This window comes from Oncorhynchus gorbuscha, linkage group LG04 (genome assembly GCF_021184085.1).
Source record: "Oncorhynchus gorbuscha isolate QuinsamMale2020 ecotype Even-year linkage group LG04, OgorEven_v1.0, whole genome shotgun sequence".
Taxonomy (NCBI): domain Eukaryota; kingdom Metazoa; phylum Chordata; class Actinopteri; order Salmoniformes; family Salmonidae; genus Oncorhynchus; species Oncorhynchus gorbuscha.
The window spans coordinates 73,358,237-73,372,471 of NC_060176.1; the positions used below are offsets into that span (position 1 = coordinate 73,358,237).

The 14,235-nt window shown below is 46.9% G+C and overlaps 1 protein-coding gene across 1 annotated transcript in view; it reads left to right on the forward strand.

The window, feature by feature from the left end:
* The window catches only part of LOC124034618 (adhesion G-protein coupled receptor V1-like), a 238,960-nt gene that overhangs the window by 42,164 nt on the left and 182,561 nt on the right, over positions 1 to 14,235 (forward strand). The window contains 16 exon segments of the mRNA XM_046348031.1: positions 182 to 308; positions 600 to 785; positions 1,193 to 1,373; positions 1,594 to 1,757; positions 1,916 to 2,039; positions 2,191 to 2,451; positions 3,699 to 3,825; positions 4,772 to 4,989; positions 5,210 to 5,944; positions 7,815 to 8,188; positions 10,043 to 10,219; positions 10,972 to 11,152; positions 11,581 to 11,774; positions 12,439 to 12,568; positions 13,048 to 13,119; positions 13,831 to 13,970. Of these exon segments, the coding sequence (XP_046203987.1) occupies positions 182 to 308; positions 600 to 785; positions 1,193 to 1,373; positions 1,594 to 1,757; positions 1,916 to 2,039; positions 2,191 to 2,451; positions 3,699 to 3,825; positions 4,772 to 4,989; positions 5,210 to 5,944; positions 7,815 to 8,188; positions 10,043 to 10,219; positions 10,972 to 11,152; positions 11,581 to 11,774; positions 12,439 to 12,568; positions 13,048 to 13,119; positions 13,831 to 13,970 (3,391 nt within the window).

Sequence of the window (14,235 nt, forward strand, 5' to 3'; positions counted from 1 at the left end):
ATCGCTGCCAAAGGTGCTTCAACAAAGTACTGAGTAAAGGGTCTGAAAACTTATGTTAATGTGATATTTCAGTCTTGTTTTTTTACAAAAAAGTCAAGGGGTCTGAATACTTTCCGAATGCACTGTAGAGGCCTGTGAGTTCCTTCGTAGTCTAGATACTGAGTTCCCCTCTGTGTTGCAGGACTAACGTTGAGAACCAGATCCTAAAACCTGGCTTCACCCGGCGAGAGATTGTCATCGTGGAGAACGACGACCCAGGTGGAGTCTTTGAGTTCTCCTCCTTCTCCAGAGGACCCTGGTACATTAACGTACGTCTGACTCACACACTTAGATATCATGGTTGTTGATGGTCATCTGTTTCATCATTTTTGCGAAAGACCATGGCCCCAATGCATCTCAGAATAGAAGTGCTGATCTATAACCAGTTTAGCGTTTTATATCATAATGAATAAGAGGCAGGACCCGATCCTACATCAGAACTCCTACTCTGAGACTTGTTCTAAATATGGTTCAATCAATGGCTAACCTACATCAAAAACAGCAACACTTCTGACCCATAGTTTGTCCTTTTTTTCTGCCCTGTGACCTTTGCCCTGTAGGAGGGTGAGGCGGTGGAGCTGAGTGTGATCCGGACCAAGGGGCAACTACTCAAACAGCTTGTGCAGTACGCCCTCATACCCTCGGGCTACACAGAGTTCTATGGCGCTACCGGTGTCCTGGAGTTCAAGCCCGGGGAGAGGGAGGTGCTGGTAGCACTGGTGGCACGGCCTGACGAGGTCCCTGAGGTACAGCTACACTGCTGTCTGGTATCATGTATGGCGTCATGTATGGCATCATGAATGGCATGGACACCTCTTCCTGACTGTTAGGGTGTCACTGGTCTTACAGTTTCCAGTTTGAATTGCCTTTGAAATTCAACATCAGTTGTGTTGTTATGATAGTTAACAGTATACAGGTATGTGTTTGAGTGTAGAGCACGGTGGGCAGATTACAGTGAGACAGTCATGTTATTGTTTGTGTGTGTGTGTGTGTGTGTGTGTGTGTGTGTGTGTGTGTGTGTGTGTGTGTGTGTGTGTGTGTGTGTGTGTGTGTGTGTGTGTGTGTGTGTGTGTGTGTGTGTGTGTGTGTGTGTGTGTGTGTGTGTGTGTGTGTGTGTGTGTGCGTGCGTGCGTGCGTGCGTGCGTGCGTGTAGCTGGATGAGACATTCTCGATGGTACTCAGCAGCTACAGCACTCCAGCCAGTCGCCTTGGCAACCACCGAGAGGTCAATATCACGGTGCGCAGGAGCGACGACCCCTTCGGGGTCATCGAGTTCATCCGTTCTGGACTGGCAGAGGCCATCAACGAGAGCAAAGGCTCCCAGTCTCACTCAGGTACAATGGAGCAGTGGAGGAACAGTGACTACCAACGATACAGCACTTTAGGACTATGTAGTATAACAAAAGAAATGTAACAGGAAAACAGTTGTGATCCATATTTTAAGTCATTTTAATTATTTAAAATGAGGATGCAGTAGAGAGATGATAAATGAACTAATAGGATTGAGTGTATTGTATTGTGAACAGTGTGTTATGTTGTGGGTCTGCTTGGCAGTGGCCTATCCCGTGGTGAGGAACAGGGGTCACTTCGGGAAGGTGTCAGTGTCCTGGGTCCTAGAGCCCCACATGTCTGCTGACGTCAGCCCCGTACAGGGATACATTGTGTTTGCTGAGGGGGAGTATTTGAAAAACCTCACCCTCTTCTCTGTACCTGATGAGGTAAAGCTGTCTCTCAAACACAACGGTATCTGACCAACTACTACAATCAGTTCTCCTTGACATAATATATTGTGTGATTTATGTCAATAGAGTTTCATGATTTGGATGGTACTGTATCTTTTCTACACAATAGTGACAGTATCTTGTTTCCCCATAAGATCCCAGAGGCAATGGAGAATTTCACCATCACTCTCCTCAATGCGACAGGGGGAGCAAGACTTGGGAACATACTCGACGCCAGCTTGCACATAAACAAAAACGATAACCCGATTTACTTTGCAGGTGAGGATCAAGTTCAGCTGTGTATCGCCAGACATAAAGTGGATATGTCAAGTGACATATTTTTATTCCAAGTGACATTGTTTTTATGTCAAGTGACATAGTTTGTCAGTTGACATAAGGTGACATAACACTCTGTCTCTCTGTCTTTCAGAGCCTGTGGTTGTCAGGCTTCAGGAGGGGGGCGTGGCTAACTTGACCGTTTTGAGGGCTGGTCCGGCTGACTTTGTTGCCACGGTGATGTATCGCGTGGACTATGGCGAGGCGTCACCTCGTGACTTGGCCCCGCTGAGTAACAACACTGTGCTGGTGTTTGGCGTGGGACAATGGATGAAGAACATCTATGTAGTCGTGGAGGAGGACGACATACCTGAGACCGAAGAAACATTCTATATTATTCTCTACAACACTACAGGTGTGGAAGGCTGACACACTTTCTTTGCACTGAAACAGACAAGATATTTCTCCTGACCTCGTGATCTGAACAGGAAAAACTCTGAGCCCTAGTTTTAGCCAATAGCTAAAATCTAGAATGTTGCCTGGTCTGGTCAGGTCACGTGACCAAGAAAACCCCCTGGCCATTCTTATGTTTGATAACGTTCTATTCAATTACATTCTATACAATTACTCAATCTAATTTATACTCTCAATACAATAGCACAAAGTTACATGGGTCAAGTCATTTTGGAGGCAGCTGTAGTACGAATCAACCAGCCTCATTGCGTTGACTGTATTTCCATGTTTAGTAGCCAGTCTCTTTGACAGTTCTTTCTGTACATTGGTGAGTAACTGGGTTGATTAGCATTGACTCTGGTGACTCTGAAATGCCCTCCTAATCCCAGGTTTTTGGGAAACAGACAGGCATGAAAGGCTGTGGGGAAACTTTATTACTGAACTCAGACTCACTCTGCAAGCTGCAGCACACAGCCAGCCCACTACTCGACCTGCCTGGATGGCTGTATACGCATGGACCACTTTGATAGAGAATACGTGTTGACTCACTCTGCAAGCTGCAGCACACAGCCAGCCCATTACTCGACCTGCCTGGATGGCTGTATACGCATGGACCACTTTGATAGAGAATACGTGTTGACTCACTCTGCTCCACTCCAAGCCTTAGTTTATAAGAGGGCTCTTATGTTTTTGTTGTTGTGGCGGACATCTGCACGCAGAACCCTGACCCTCTCTGCTGGGTTGCGGTGGTTACCGTGTGCTATGTTAATGAGAGCACTCTTTCCTTTATTTTATGATATTTAGCATGCAGAACCACATGCTGAGGACAGACTTTAAAGAGGTTATTGTTAAAGAAGACATTTTCGCGTCGTTTTCTTTTACCAACGTGTAATAAAAATAAATAAATGAAGATTTTACGTTCAAACAAGAACATCATATTATTTTGACTGACTTGAAGGACATTAAATGTCTCTCTCTTGTTCAGTCATTTGTTATTTAATAAAAACAGAGGGACATATTTTTAACATTGTAGATGTAGTCAGTGACTGCGTGCTTTGAAAGTGGTTGAGTGAAAATATCTGACCTTGACACCCAGCAACTAACTGTGTAATTTCATATTGTGACCTGTGTGTGGGTGTGTGTGTGTGTGTGTGTGTGTGTATGTATGTGTGTGTGTGTGTGCGTGTGTGTGTGTGTGTGTGGGTACAGGTGATGCTGTTGTGTATGGGGGTGACACAGCAACAGTGGTGATTGAGGCCAATGATGAGGCCAACGGAATATTCTCCCTGGAATCGACAGAGAGGCCTGTGAAAGAGGGCAAGACCAACAACTTCTAGTAAGGAAGCCCAGCCTTATTACATCATACACCTGTCCTTGATGCTGAGCAATTTGTGTTTTTTGAGGTCAGTTTGGTTTCTGTTAAAATCACAGTTTTCGATTTTGGGTTTCAAAAATAGTTTAGAACATTAAATGCATTATGTGGGTTGAATGCTGTAACAACACAGACTTAAACAATTAATACAAGTCCCATGATGGTAGTGACTGCCCATTACTGCTAATTAACCATCATTTATTCACATTACTTTAATTGAATAAAATAGTTTAGTTGTTGTGTATATTACATTTATTTTATTTGATGACTTTGTTATTTCATTCCAAGTCATCATCTCATCACTATAGAGCTGCTGCCTATGCTGTCTGACAAAATCACTATTTTAATAGTTCTTCAAAGTAAATAAGGCATACTTTTATGACTGCTGAATACCAACTATCAATTACTTAGATCATGTATTTTCAGATAGAGATACCTCACGAAGCAACTGCTCTCTATCCCTCTCAATCGCACATTCTCTGTATCTTCCTCTCTGTGTCTGCACGCCGCACACAGACCGGACAGTAGGCGCGCAGTGGATTATGGTTATTGTAGTTAATTACCGCATTTTCTGTGCTAAACTATGTCTAATATTTTAGCATGTTGGAAACTACAACTCCCCACTAGATCGAACAGTTTGGGCTTGATCTGATTTGTCTCTAGAGAAACCATACGAAATAGAATTCAAATAATTGAACCAATGTCAGTCAATTAGTTGTTTAAAAAAACTACAAATTAGACATTTCAGTTAATCTCTCAGAACTAGATCTAACCAAACTTCTTGAGTTGATGATCCTAGCAACTGCTGTAATAATTGAATCCGGGACTGTGTCAGTTTGGGTCCTTGGGGGCCGTAGTGTCTGTGGCACTCTTCTCTCTCAGTCCCTCATGCAGTCCTGTCATCTCCTAGTGTTATCAGGGCCAGGGGACACTTTGGCAACGTGACAGTGTTCTGGCGCCTTTATGCCAATGACACAGCCCTGGAGCCTGGTCATGAGTTCATCAACACCTCTGGCTCCATCACCTTCACCACGGGAGAGGAGACCAAGCCCATTGTCCTGCAGGCCATCTCAGACCAGCTCCCGGAGTTCAACGAGTTCTACGTCCTCAGACTCATCAACATCTCAGGTAGGGGAGGTGAGGGATGAGGCAGGTATGCTCCAGGTGAGGTATGTGGAAACAAAGCTGAAGTATCTTCTTGACTGGAACATCAATATCTGAGATTGCTACCCATGTTCTCTCAGTTGAAATGGGATGGTATGGCTTAGTCCTGAATTACTCTGTGTCACATTACACACATTGTTGACATTAAAGCATTAACCATTTCCTTTCCGGTGATATTTCATAGGTGGTTACCCTGGCGAGGGCGGCCGATTGGCTACTACATCCCTCAACGCATCCGTCCTGATACCCTTAAACGATGACCCCTTTGGAGTGTTCGCCATAGCTGATGACAATCTGGACCAGGAAGTGGCTGAGGACGTCCTGTCAGAACTGGACATGTCTGATGTCACTTCCTTCAACATACTGCGGCAGCAGGGCACCTTCGGGGATGTGCGGGTTGCCTGGGAGATCGTATCCGACCGTTTCCCTCTCGGCCTCCCTCCTATGCAGGACCTCCTTCTCAGCGCCTTCTTCCCCAAGGAGGTGGAGCTCAGGCCCCACTCCAGGAGGCACCACTCAGGCACCGACGCCTGGCTCTTCTCGGGCCGCCAGGGGGCTTACGGCACCATCAGCCCAGAGGACGGGCCTGGCAACCTGGCTAACTTCACCTTCTCGGCCTGGCTGATTCCCAGGCTGGACACCAACGGCTTCATCGTGTCTAAGGGTAACAGTAACAGGACTTTGTACTATGGGGTGAAGGTCCAGACTAATGAGTCTCATGTGAGCGTGATGCTGTACTACACAGCCCTGGGGGCCAACTACACCCAGGTGGCCCGGACCACGGCAGAGAGGTTTGTGGAGGACAACGTGTGGCTCCATGTGGTGATCACGGCGGGTGATGGGATGATTGAGTTCTTCCTGGATGGGAACCTCATGCCCGGAGGGGTCAAGAGTCTAAAAGGAGAGGCCATCACTGACGGTGAGTCCCAAGAATGTAATTATCTCTTGAAGACAGGAGTCCTAATACTTATTAAGACAGGATCTTATGGGAGTGTCTGGTTTACTGTAGGAGTTACAAACTGAACAGGGCTTCTACTCCACTAGCTAGAGTTCAAACCTCTTCCTGTAGCTATGACAACCACCTCAGTCCTGTAAAGGGAATATTATGTATCTGATTCTGCATAGTTCAATTATTTGAGTTAACGATAATAAAGGTATAGCTGCTATAGCTGTTAATTAAATGAAATGAAAAGTTTGAAAGGATTGTTATAGTTGTGTTATTGTATAGGCCTAACCTAGACCCCTGACAACAGTAACCTTCATGAAGCTTCTCCTCTGAGCTTCTTCACTCTCAGCAGACAGAGACCTCACCATACTGTACAAATGTCTCCTTTGATGTCAATGTCTTCATCAATCTGACGTCACTGGTGGTCTGTGGGACCCTGCTCGTCTCCTCACTCTCTTGGCCCACATCTGGTCAGGGAAGCTATAGTTAAAACCCTACTATGCATTCTTCCTCTCCCAATCCTCCTCTCTCCTTCCTCCTCTCCCATTACTCCTCTCCCATTACTCCGCTCCCATTCCTCCTTTCCCATTCCTCCTCTCCCATTCCTACGCTCCCATTCCTACGCTCCCATTCCTACGCTCCCATTCCTACGCTCCCATTCCTACGCTCCCATTCCTCCTCTCCCATTACTCAGCTCCCATTACTCAGCTCCCATTCCTCCTCTCCCATTCCTCCTCTCCCATTCCTCCTCTCCCATTCCTCCTCTCCAAATCCTCCTCTCCAAATCCTCCTCTCCCAATCCTCAGCTCCCATTCCTCAGCTCCCATTCCTCAGCTCCCATTCCTCAGCTCCCATTACTCAGCTCCCTTTCCTCAGCTCCCATTCCTCAGCTCCCAATCCTCCTCTCCCAATTACTCCTCTCCCAATCCTCCTCTCCCATTCCTCCTCTCCCAATCCTCCTCTCCCAATCCTCCTCTCCCAATCCTCCTCTCCCATTTCTCAGCTCCCATTACTCAGCTCCCATTACTCAGCTCCCATTCCTCCTCTCCCATTCCTCCTCTCCCATTCCCCCTCTCCCATTCCTCCTCTCCCATTTCTCCTCTCCCAATCCTCCTCTCCCAATCCTCCTCTCCCAATCCTCCTCTCCCATTCCTCCTCTCTTCTTCCTCCTCTCCCATTCCTCCTCTCCCATTCCTCCTCTCCCATTCCTCCTCTCCCAATCCTCCTCTCCCATTCCTCCTCTCTTCTTCCTCCTCTCCCATTCCTCCTCTCCCATTCCTCCTCTCCCATTCCTCCTCTCCTATCGTTTGGACTTACAGAGACTCAGCAATGCTTGAGCGAGCGCTTAGCCACCATTGTTACATTGGACATTGTTACAGGCAGATGAAAGCAGGCTGCAGTTTTCGTTCTCCCCCCCTGAAGACAATGTGCTTTCTGTAGCCCCCCCCAACCCCACGATGGGACTGTCTGTTTCAATGGCTCTTCTTGGGTTAACTTCAATCAAATGGATATACATGTAAACAACAGACACATCCCATACTGTCAATCCAAACAGTGTTCTACTGCTTTTTCTGAGAGCTTTGTCCGTGGTCACCGTGGAGAGCTTCCTCTATTTGTAATTATTTTGCTGTTGCAATGCTCGCTGGTGGTCTGTGTGTGTGTATGTGTGTTGTGAGGGTGGGGGGCACTGTAGCATTAATTCATCATTCTGGAATGGATACACTGTACAATACATGCTTGTCAGCTACTCTGTATACAAAAAGCATTTTTTTGACAGCAGCATGATCACCTACTGCTTGATGTTTTTCTGAGTGTATTCTTCTACCTCCTGTGTGTGTTGCAGGTTCAGCTCCTGTGCGGATCGGCTCGGACCCCTACGGAGAGGAGCGTTACACGGGCCTCCTGCAGGATCTGCGTCTCTACCACAGCAGACTGAACCGCTCAGAGATCCACGAGCTCCACACGCAGCCCGCCAAGACGGACCTGAGGAACATCTCTGGCTACCTGCAGTACAGGCAGGACGAGAGGCAGAAGGCCTTTGTGGTGGAGGCGCGGGACGACAAGGAGGAGGAGGGGGAGGAGGTGTTCTACTTGCAGCTGGTGGCGGCCCACGGGGGGGCGCGCCTCCCCCTCCCCCGCCCCACCGCCACCCTACGGGTGATGAAGAGTGACAACGCCAACGGCTTCTTTGGCTTCACCGGCACCTGCATACCAGACGTAGGACACACACACACACACACACACACACACACACACACACACACACACACACACACACACACACACACACACACACACACACACACACACACACACACACACACACACACACACACACACACACACACACACACACACACACACACACGGGACGCATTAGCTTTCAGAAATCTGCATTTTCAAAACGCAGAACCATTTCACCTGGGTCTTATACTGAAAGTCAACAGTGTTTTTTTCTTCAATATAGTGATCAGGGGCGAGCTACTAGTTTTTCTTCACACAAAATACATTAGTGCAACACATTCGGCAGAAAGTACAATGCTATTTGGCTGGCAGCCACCCATGCATTAACTTACATTAGCTCACAAGTACATTAACTTACAATGAAGAATTAAGGTATTTTTTCGCAAAAACTATGCACGGCCATCACATTTCTAATATTTATCATAAAAGAATGTAGCCAGCTACATTTCCTGATGTTTTGCTTGGAGTTAATCTTGCATTTTAACCTGCTACCAAAGGAAAAACTACACCGGATGAAAGTACCAGAGAAAAGTAGCCTACACATCAGTCAGAGCGCTGTCTGGTGATCCAATGAGGAGAGCAAAGTTATTTCATCCTGATGGTGAAGTGCAACTGAAGCACAAAATGAATCCTTTTACATTCATGATTTCATTAGAACCCTGATTGAAGCAGAATTTACAATCTTTTTTTAATTTTTAGATCTGCTTTTTTTTTCAACGCAGCAATATATTTCTTTTGCGTTTTACCTTTCCTTTTCTGCATGAAAAGTGCAGAATCCTGCATTAACACGACCCCTGATACATACACACACACGCACACATACAGTATCTTACCTGCTTTACAGTATAAATGAGACACTATTGACACTATCGAGATGAAATGTCGACCCCACTTGCCAACTAAGGCAGTCATTCGTACAGCTCTGAACCTGACTGACACATCAGCTAAATGATGTAAGAAAAACAGCACACTGGAGAACAGCACATTATTGTCACATTCTCTGACTAGCTTTGAGCCATGTACCCTGAGAATATGGATATTTGGTTACCTAGAAAGACATGTAATTGAAGCCAGTGGTTTGTGTGTAGCAGAACAGGTGGTAGACCAGGGGATGGCATTATTTAACCAGTGTTCACGCCTGGGTGGAGGAAGTAGAGTCCCAGTAGCAGAACAGGTGGTAGACCAGGGGAGCCCATTTAGTAGCAGACAGGTGGGACACATGGCATCTAGCAGAACTAGACCAGGGGATGGCATTCCATGGAAGTAGAGTCAGTAGCAGAACAGGTAGGGGAGCAAAAGGTGATAGACCAGCCATGGGCATTCCCATGGAAGTAGAGTCCCAGTAGCAGAACAGGTGGTAGACCAGGGGATGGCATTCCCATGGAAGTAGAGTCCCAGTAGCAGAACAGGTGGTAGACCAGGGGATGGCATTCCCATGGAAGTAGAGTCCCAGTAGCAGAACAGGTGGTAGACCAGGGGATGGCATTCCATCAGAACAAGGGTCCCTCTAATTCTGCATGGGGACAAAGGGACTCAGAGGCATGTGTGGCTATCGAGTGTCTCTTTGCAAATCACATCATGACTCTGCAGGAATTAGAGGAGGGCTGTCCATGAAAGAGCAAAGGTCCATTTTTGGAATGAGTCGTGTCAGTCTTGAATTGATAACAAGTTTGTGATATCTTGTCAGAGTTTGTCATCAAATGAAAGTTTGTTTACAATTTTGATGTGACAATATGTTTTAAAATGTCACAATGTCGGGTTGGTTTAGAGAGCATCATTAACAACCCGGCTCTGTGCCTGTCCTCTCTGTCCTTCCCTTATGGCCAGACGACAGAGGAAGGCTCCACCATCTCCTGTGTTATTGAGCGGATGCGCGGGGTTCTGGACCGCGTCTATGTGAACTACACTGTCACTCAGCTGGACTCAGACAGCCAGGCTCCGGCCCACCAGGACTTTACCAAGGCCAGCGGCTCGGTGCTCTTCCTTCCTGGTCAGCGCTCTGAGGTGTGGAGGAACAACCAGAGTCACACACACACACACAGTACATACACTCACACACACTGTACATACACTCACACACACTGTACACAGACTCACACACACAGTACATACACTCACACACACTGTACATACACTCACACACACTGTACATACACTCACACACACTGTACATACACTCACACACACTGTACATACACTCACACACACTGTACATACACTCACACACACTGTACACACACTCACACACACTGTACATACACTCACACACACTGTACATACACTCACACACACTGTACACACACACTGTACACACACACTGTACACACACACTGTACATACTGTACATACACTCACATACACTGTACATACACTCACACACACTGTACATACACTCACACACACTGTACATACACTCACACACACTGTACACAGACTCACACACACTGTACACAGACTCACACACACTGTACACACACACTGTACACACACACTGTACACACACACTGTACACACACACTGTACATACTGTACATACACACACACATGTTGGTAACTTCACCTAGTGGCTGAGAGGAATATGTTGTTCTGGTCAACGGTGCTTGCTAATGATTAGGCTTAGCTACAAATCCACTACAGACACTAAAGCCTGCAAACAAATACATTATGAATATCTACACATATCTACGCAGTTAATTTTAGATTGAAATCTTGACTATCTCTCATGTGTTATGACATCATCTCCCTGCGACTCCCAGGTCCTGAACCTGCTGGTGTTGAATGATGACACCCCTGAGTTCGCAGAGTCCTTCCAGGTCACTCTGGTGTCAGCAGAGTCAGGCGATGGGAAGGCAGGCTCCACCCCCACCAGTGGATCCAGCATCAATCCTGACAACTCAGCTACCAGGGTCACCGTCATGGCCAGCGACCATCCCTATGGTGCAGGGAGAGACACACAAACACACACCCCTGTGCCACCCCAGTAGAACCTCAAACGGATTTTCACATCAAACTGCCTAATGCCAAATCTCATCCAGAGTACATGAATCAAGAACTGCATATATCTGTAAAACACATAGTTGACAAACACAAGACGTTTTGCTTATAATCTGTTGGAAATAGGTTCAGGTTGTGGCATAATGTAAAAACACTGTATCAAACTGCTGTTGGTGCAAGTCAATCATCAACTGTTGATATACATTTGTCACAGACACAGTTAGATCACTCATGTTATGGATGTTCCCACGTTATGAATGTATCAGTAATATGTCATGTATTGATCCCCTCGCTGATCATCTCTGACCAGGCTTATTGTTCTATGAAGCTAGATGAGCAGCTGTTGTGAGTACTGGTTCCCTCTCTCCCAGGTCTGCTCCAGTTCCAGCCGAGCCTGCCGGCTGAGGGCATAATCCCCCCGGCAACAGAGCCTGCCCACGTCACGGTCAACGAGGACGATGGCGAGGTTCGCCTGCTGGTGGCCAGGGCCCAAGGCCTCCTGGGAAGAGTCATAGTCGGCTACAGGACCTCACCATTTACCGCCGCCAGCCCTGAGGACTATGAGGTCATTTCCTGCCATCCTTGTACTGTAGATCAGCATCTCAGACAGACACAGGGATGGATGGTCACTTGACCATTTAAAAAAATACAAGAATGATGCATGATTTATGATTTAGGAATGTGTGTTTAGATATGATTTTACCCGTAAGAACGTCCTATTCGATCCTTATACTTGGCTATCTGCTGCGCTTTTATTTTGAAAAGATTAAGAGAATAATAAGGCATACCCTACATAATGTTTGAGTCACTAGACTAACTCCTTTGATGGCTGTTTACTAGGTTGTCACTAGACTAACTCCTTTGATGGCTGTTTGATAGGTTGTTACTAGACTAACTCCTTTGATGGCTGTTTGATAGGTTGTCACTAGACTAACTCCTTTGATGGCTGTTTGATAGGTTGTTACTAGACTAACTCCTTTGATGGCTGTTTGATAGGTTGTCACTAGACTAACTCCTTTGATGGCTGTTTGATAGGTTGTTACTAGACTAACTCCTTTGATGGCTGTTTGATAGGTTGTCACTAGACTAACTCCTTTGATGGCTGTTTGATAGGTTGTCACTAGACTAACTCCTTTGATGGCTGTTTGATAGTGAGCTTGTGCTAACTCCCCAAGCTAACCCCTTGTTCCCTACCTACTCTGTCTGCACTTGTTCCATGGCCCATACAGGACTCAGACGGCACGCTAGACTTCTTGCCAGGAGAACGCTTCAAGTACATCAGTGTGGTCGTCATAGACAACCCCGTCCCTGAGTTGGACAAGGTGTTCAGAGTGGAGCTCTACAACCCTGACGGAGGAGGTAAAACAGATACCATTGATTGATTGATTGTCCAATTGGTGATGATCTTCTTACCACCTCTTCTCTTGTTTCTGATCATTGTAAATAGTCCACCTTCCTCTCCTGTAATCATATCTGTCAGTGTTTCCCCTGAAATCCTGCTCTAACTGATCCTTTGCCTGTGTTCTGCAACTTTGTGTGTTTCCATGTGTTTCCGTGTGCTCCTGTGTGCTGTACTCCCCGATGATCCCCACTACTCTGGTGTGCTCCTGTGTGCTGTACTCCCCGATGATCCCCACTACTCTGGTGTGCTCCTGTGTGCTGTACTCCCCGATGATCCCCACTACTCTGGTGTGCTCCTGTGTGCTGTACTCCCCGATGATCCCCACTACTCTGGTGTGCTCCTGTGTGCTGTACTCCCCGATGATCCCCACTACTCTGGTGTGCTCCTGTGTGCTGTACTCCCCAATGATCCCCACTACTCTGGTGTGCTCCTAAAGTGGGTCAGTTCCTTGGCAGTGGCAGTGGAGAAAGTGACACTAACTTCTTCCTCTTGTCCTCTCACCACCGTGGTAAGACCACCTCCCCCCAAATACCCCCCATCCTTTTAGACTGTCCCTCTCCTCCTAAGCATATGTATATATTGTTGGGAGAGGTGTTACGTCCTCTGTAGTTCTTACCCTACTCTGATGAGGCCAGGCTCTGTGTGTGTGTGTTTGCATGCATGCGCTTGTCTTTGCGTGCTCACGCCTCAGTGCGTGCCTTTGTATGCATGCGCGTGTGTGCTTGCGTGCCTTTGTATGCATGCGCGTGTGTGCTTGCGTGCCTTTGTATGCATGCGCGTGTGTGCTTGCGTGCCTTCGTGTGTGTGTGCGTGTGTGCTTGCGTGCCTTCGTGTGTGTGTGGGGGATTAAAATGTCAATGGTTCCAGTGATCTGTGACCGGGGAGAGGGATGTGGGAAAAGTAAATAGGCATTGAGATGAGGGCAGCAGGGGTAAGTGGTGAACAGAAAATGTCCCAGATCCCAGGGATCATTGTTTCTCTGTAGGGCTTCACCCTCTCCCTTATTAAAAACCGACAATGCACTGAAGTGTTCAGGTCTAGCATTTCAAGAGGATCAATAGGATTCGATTGGAATTCAGTTCTACACAATGTGGCACAATAGGAAGCAGTCATTGATTTTTGGTTATGACAATAATGACAGGGTTTACAGTGTGTGCTATTCCCCTGGCTGTCACACGTTGTGATGTCCCGATAGTTAAACACCTGTATGTCTTTCTAGCCAGCTTGGGAGTCGCCTCCCATATCTCTGTGACCATCGCTGCCTCTGACGACGCACACGGAGTGTTTCAGTTCAGCCTGGACTCTCTGTCTGTCAATGGCACCGAGCCTGAGGAGGGACGCAGCACTGTGCTGCTGCAGGTCATTGTGTGTCTGTGTGTATCTCTGTGTGTCTGTGTGTATCTCTGTGTTTCAGTGTGTGTGTGTGTGTGTGTGTGTGTGTGTATCTCTGTTTCAGTGTGTGTGTCTCTTGTGTGTATCTCTGTGTTTCAATGTGTGTGTCTCTGTGTGTATCTCTGTGTTTCAGTGTGTGTGTCTCTGTGTGTATCTCTGTGTTTCAGTGTGTGTGTCTCTGTGTGTATCTCTGTGTTTCAATGTGTGTGTGTATCTCTGTGTTTCAATGTGT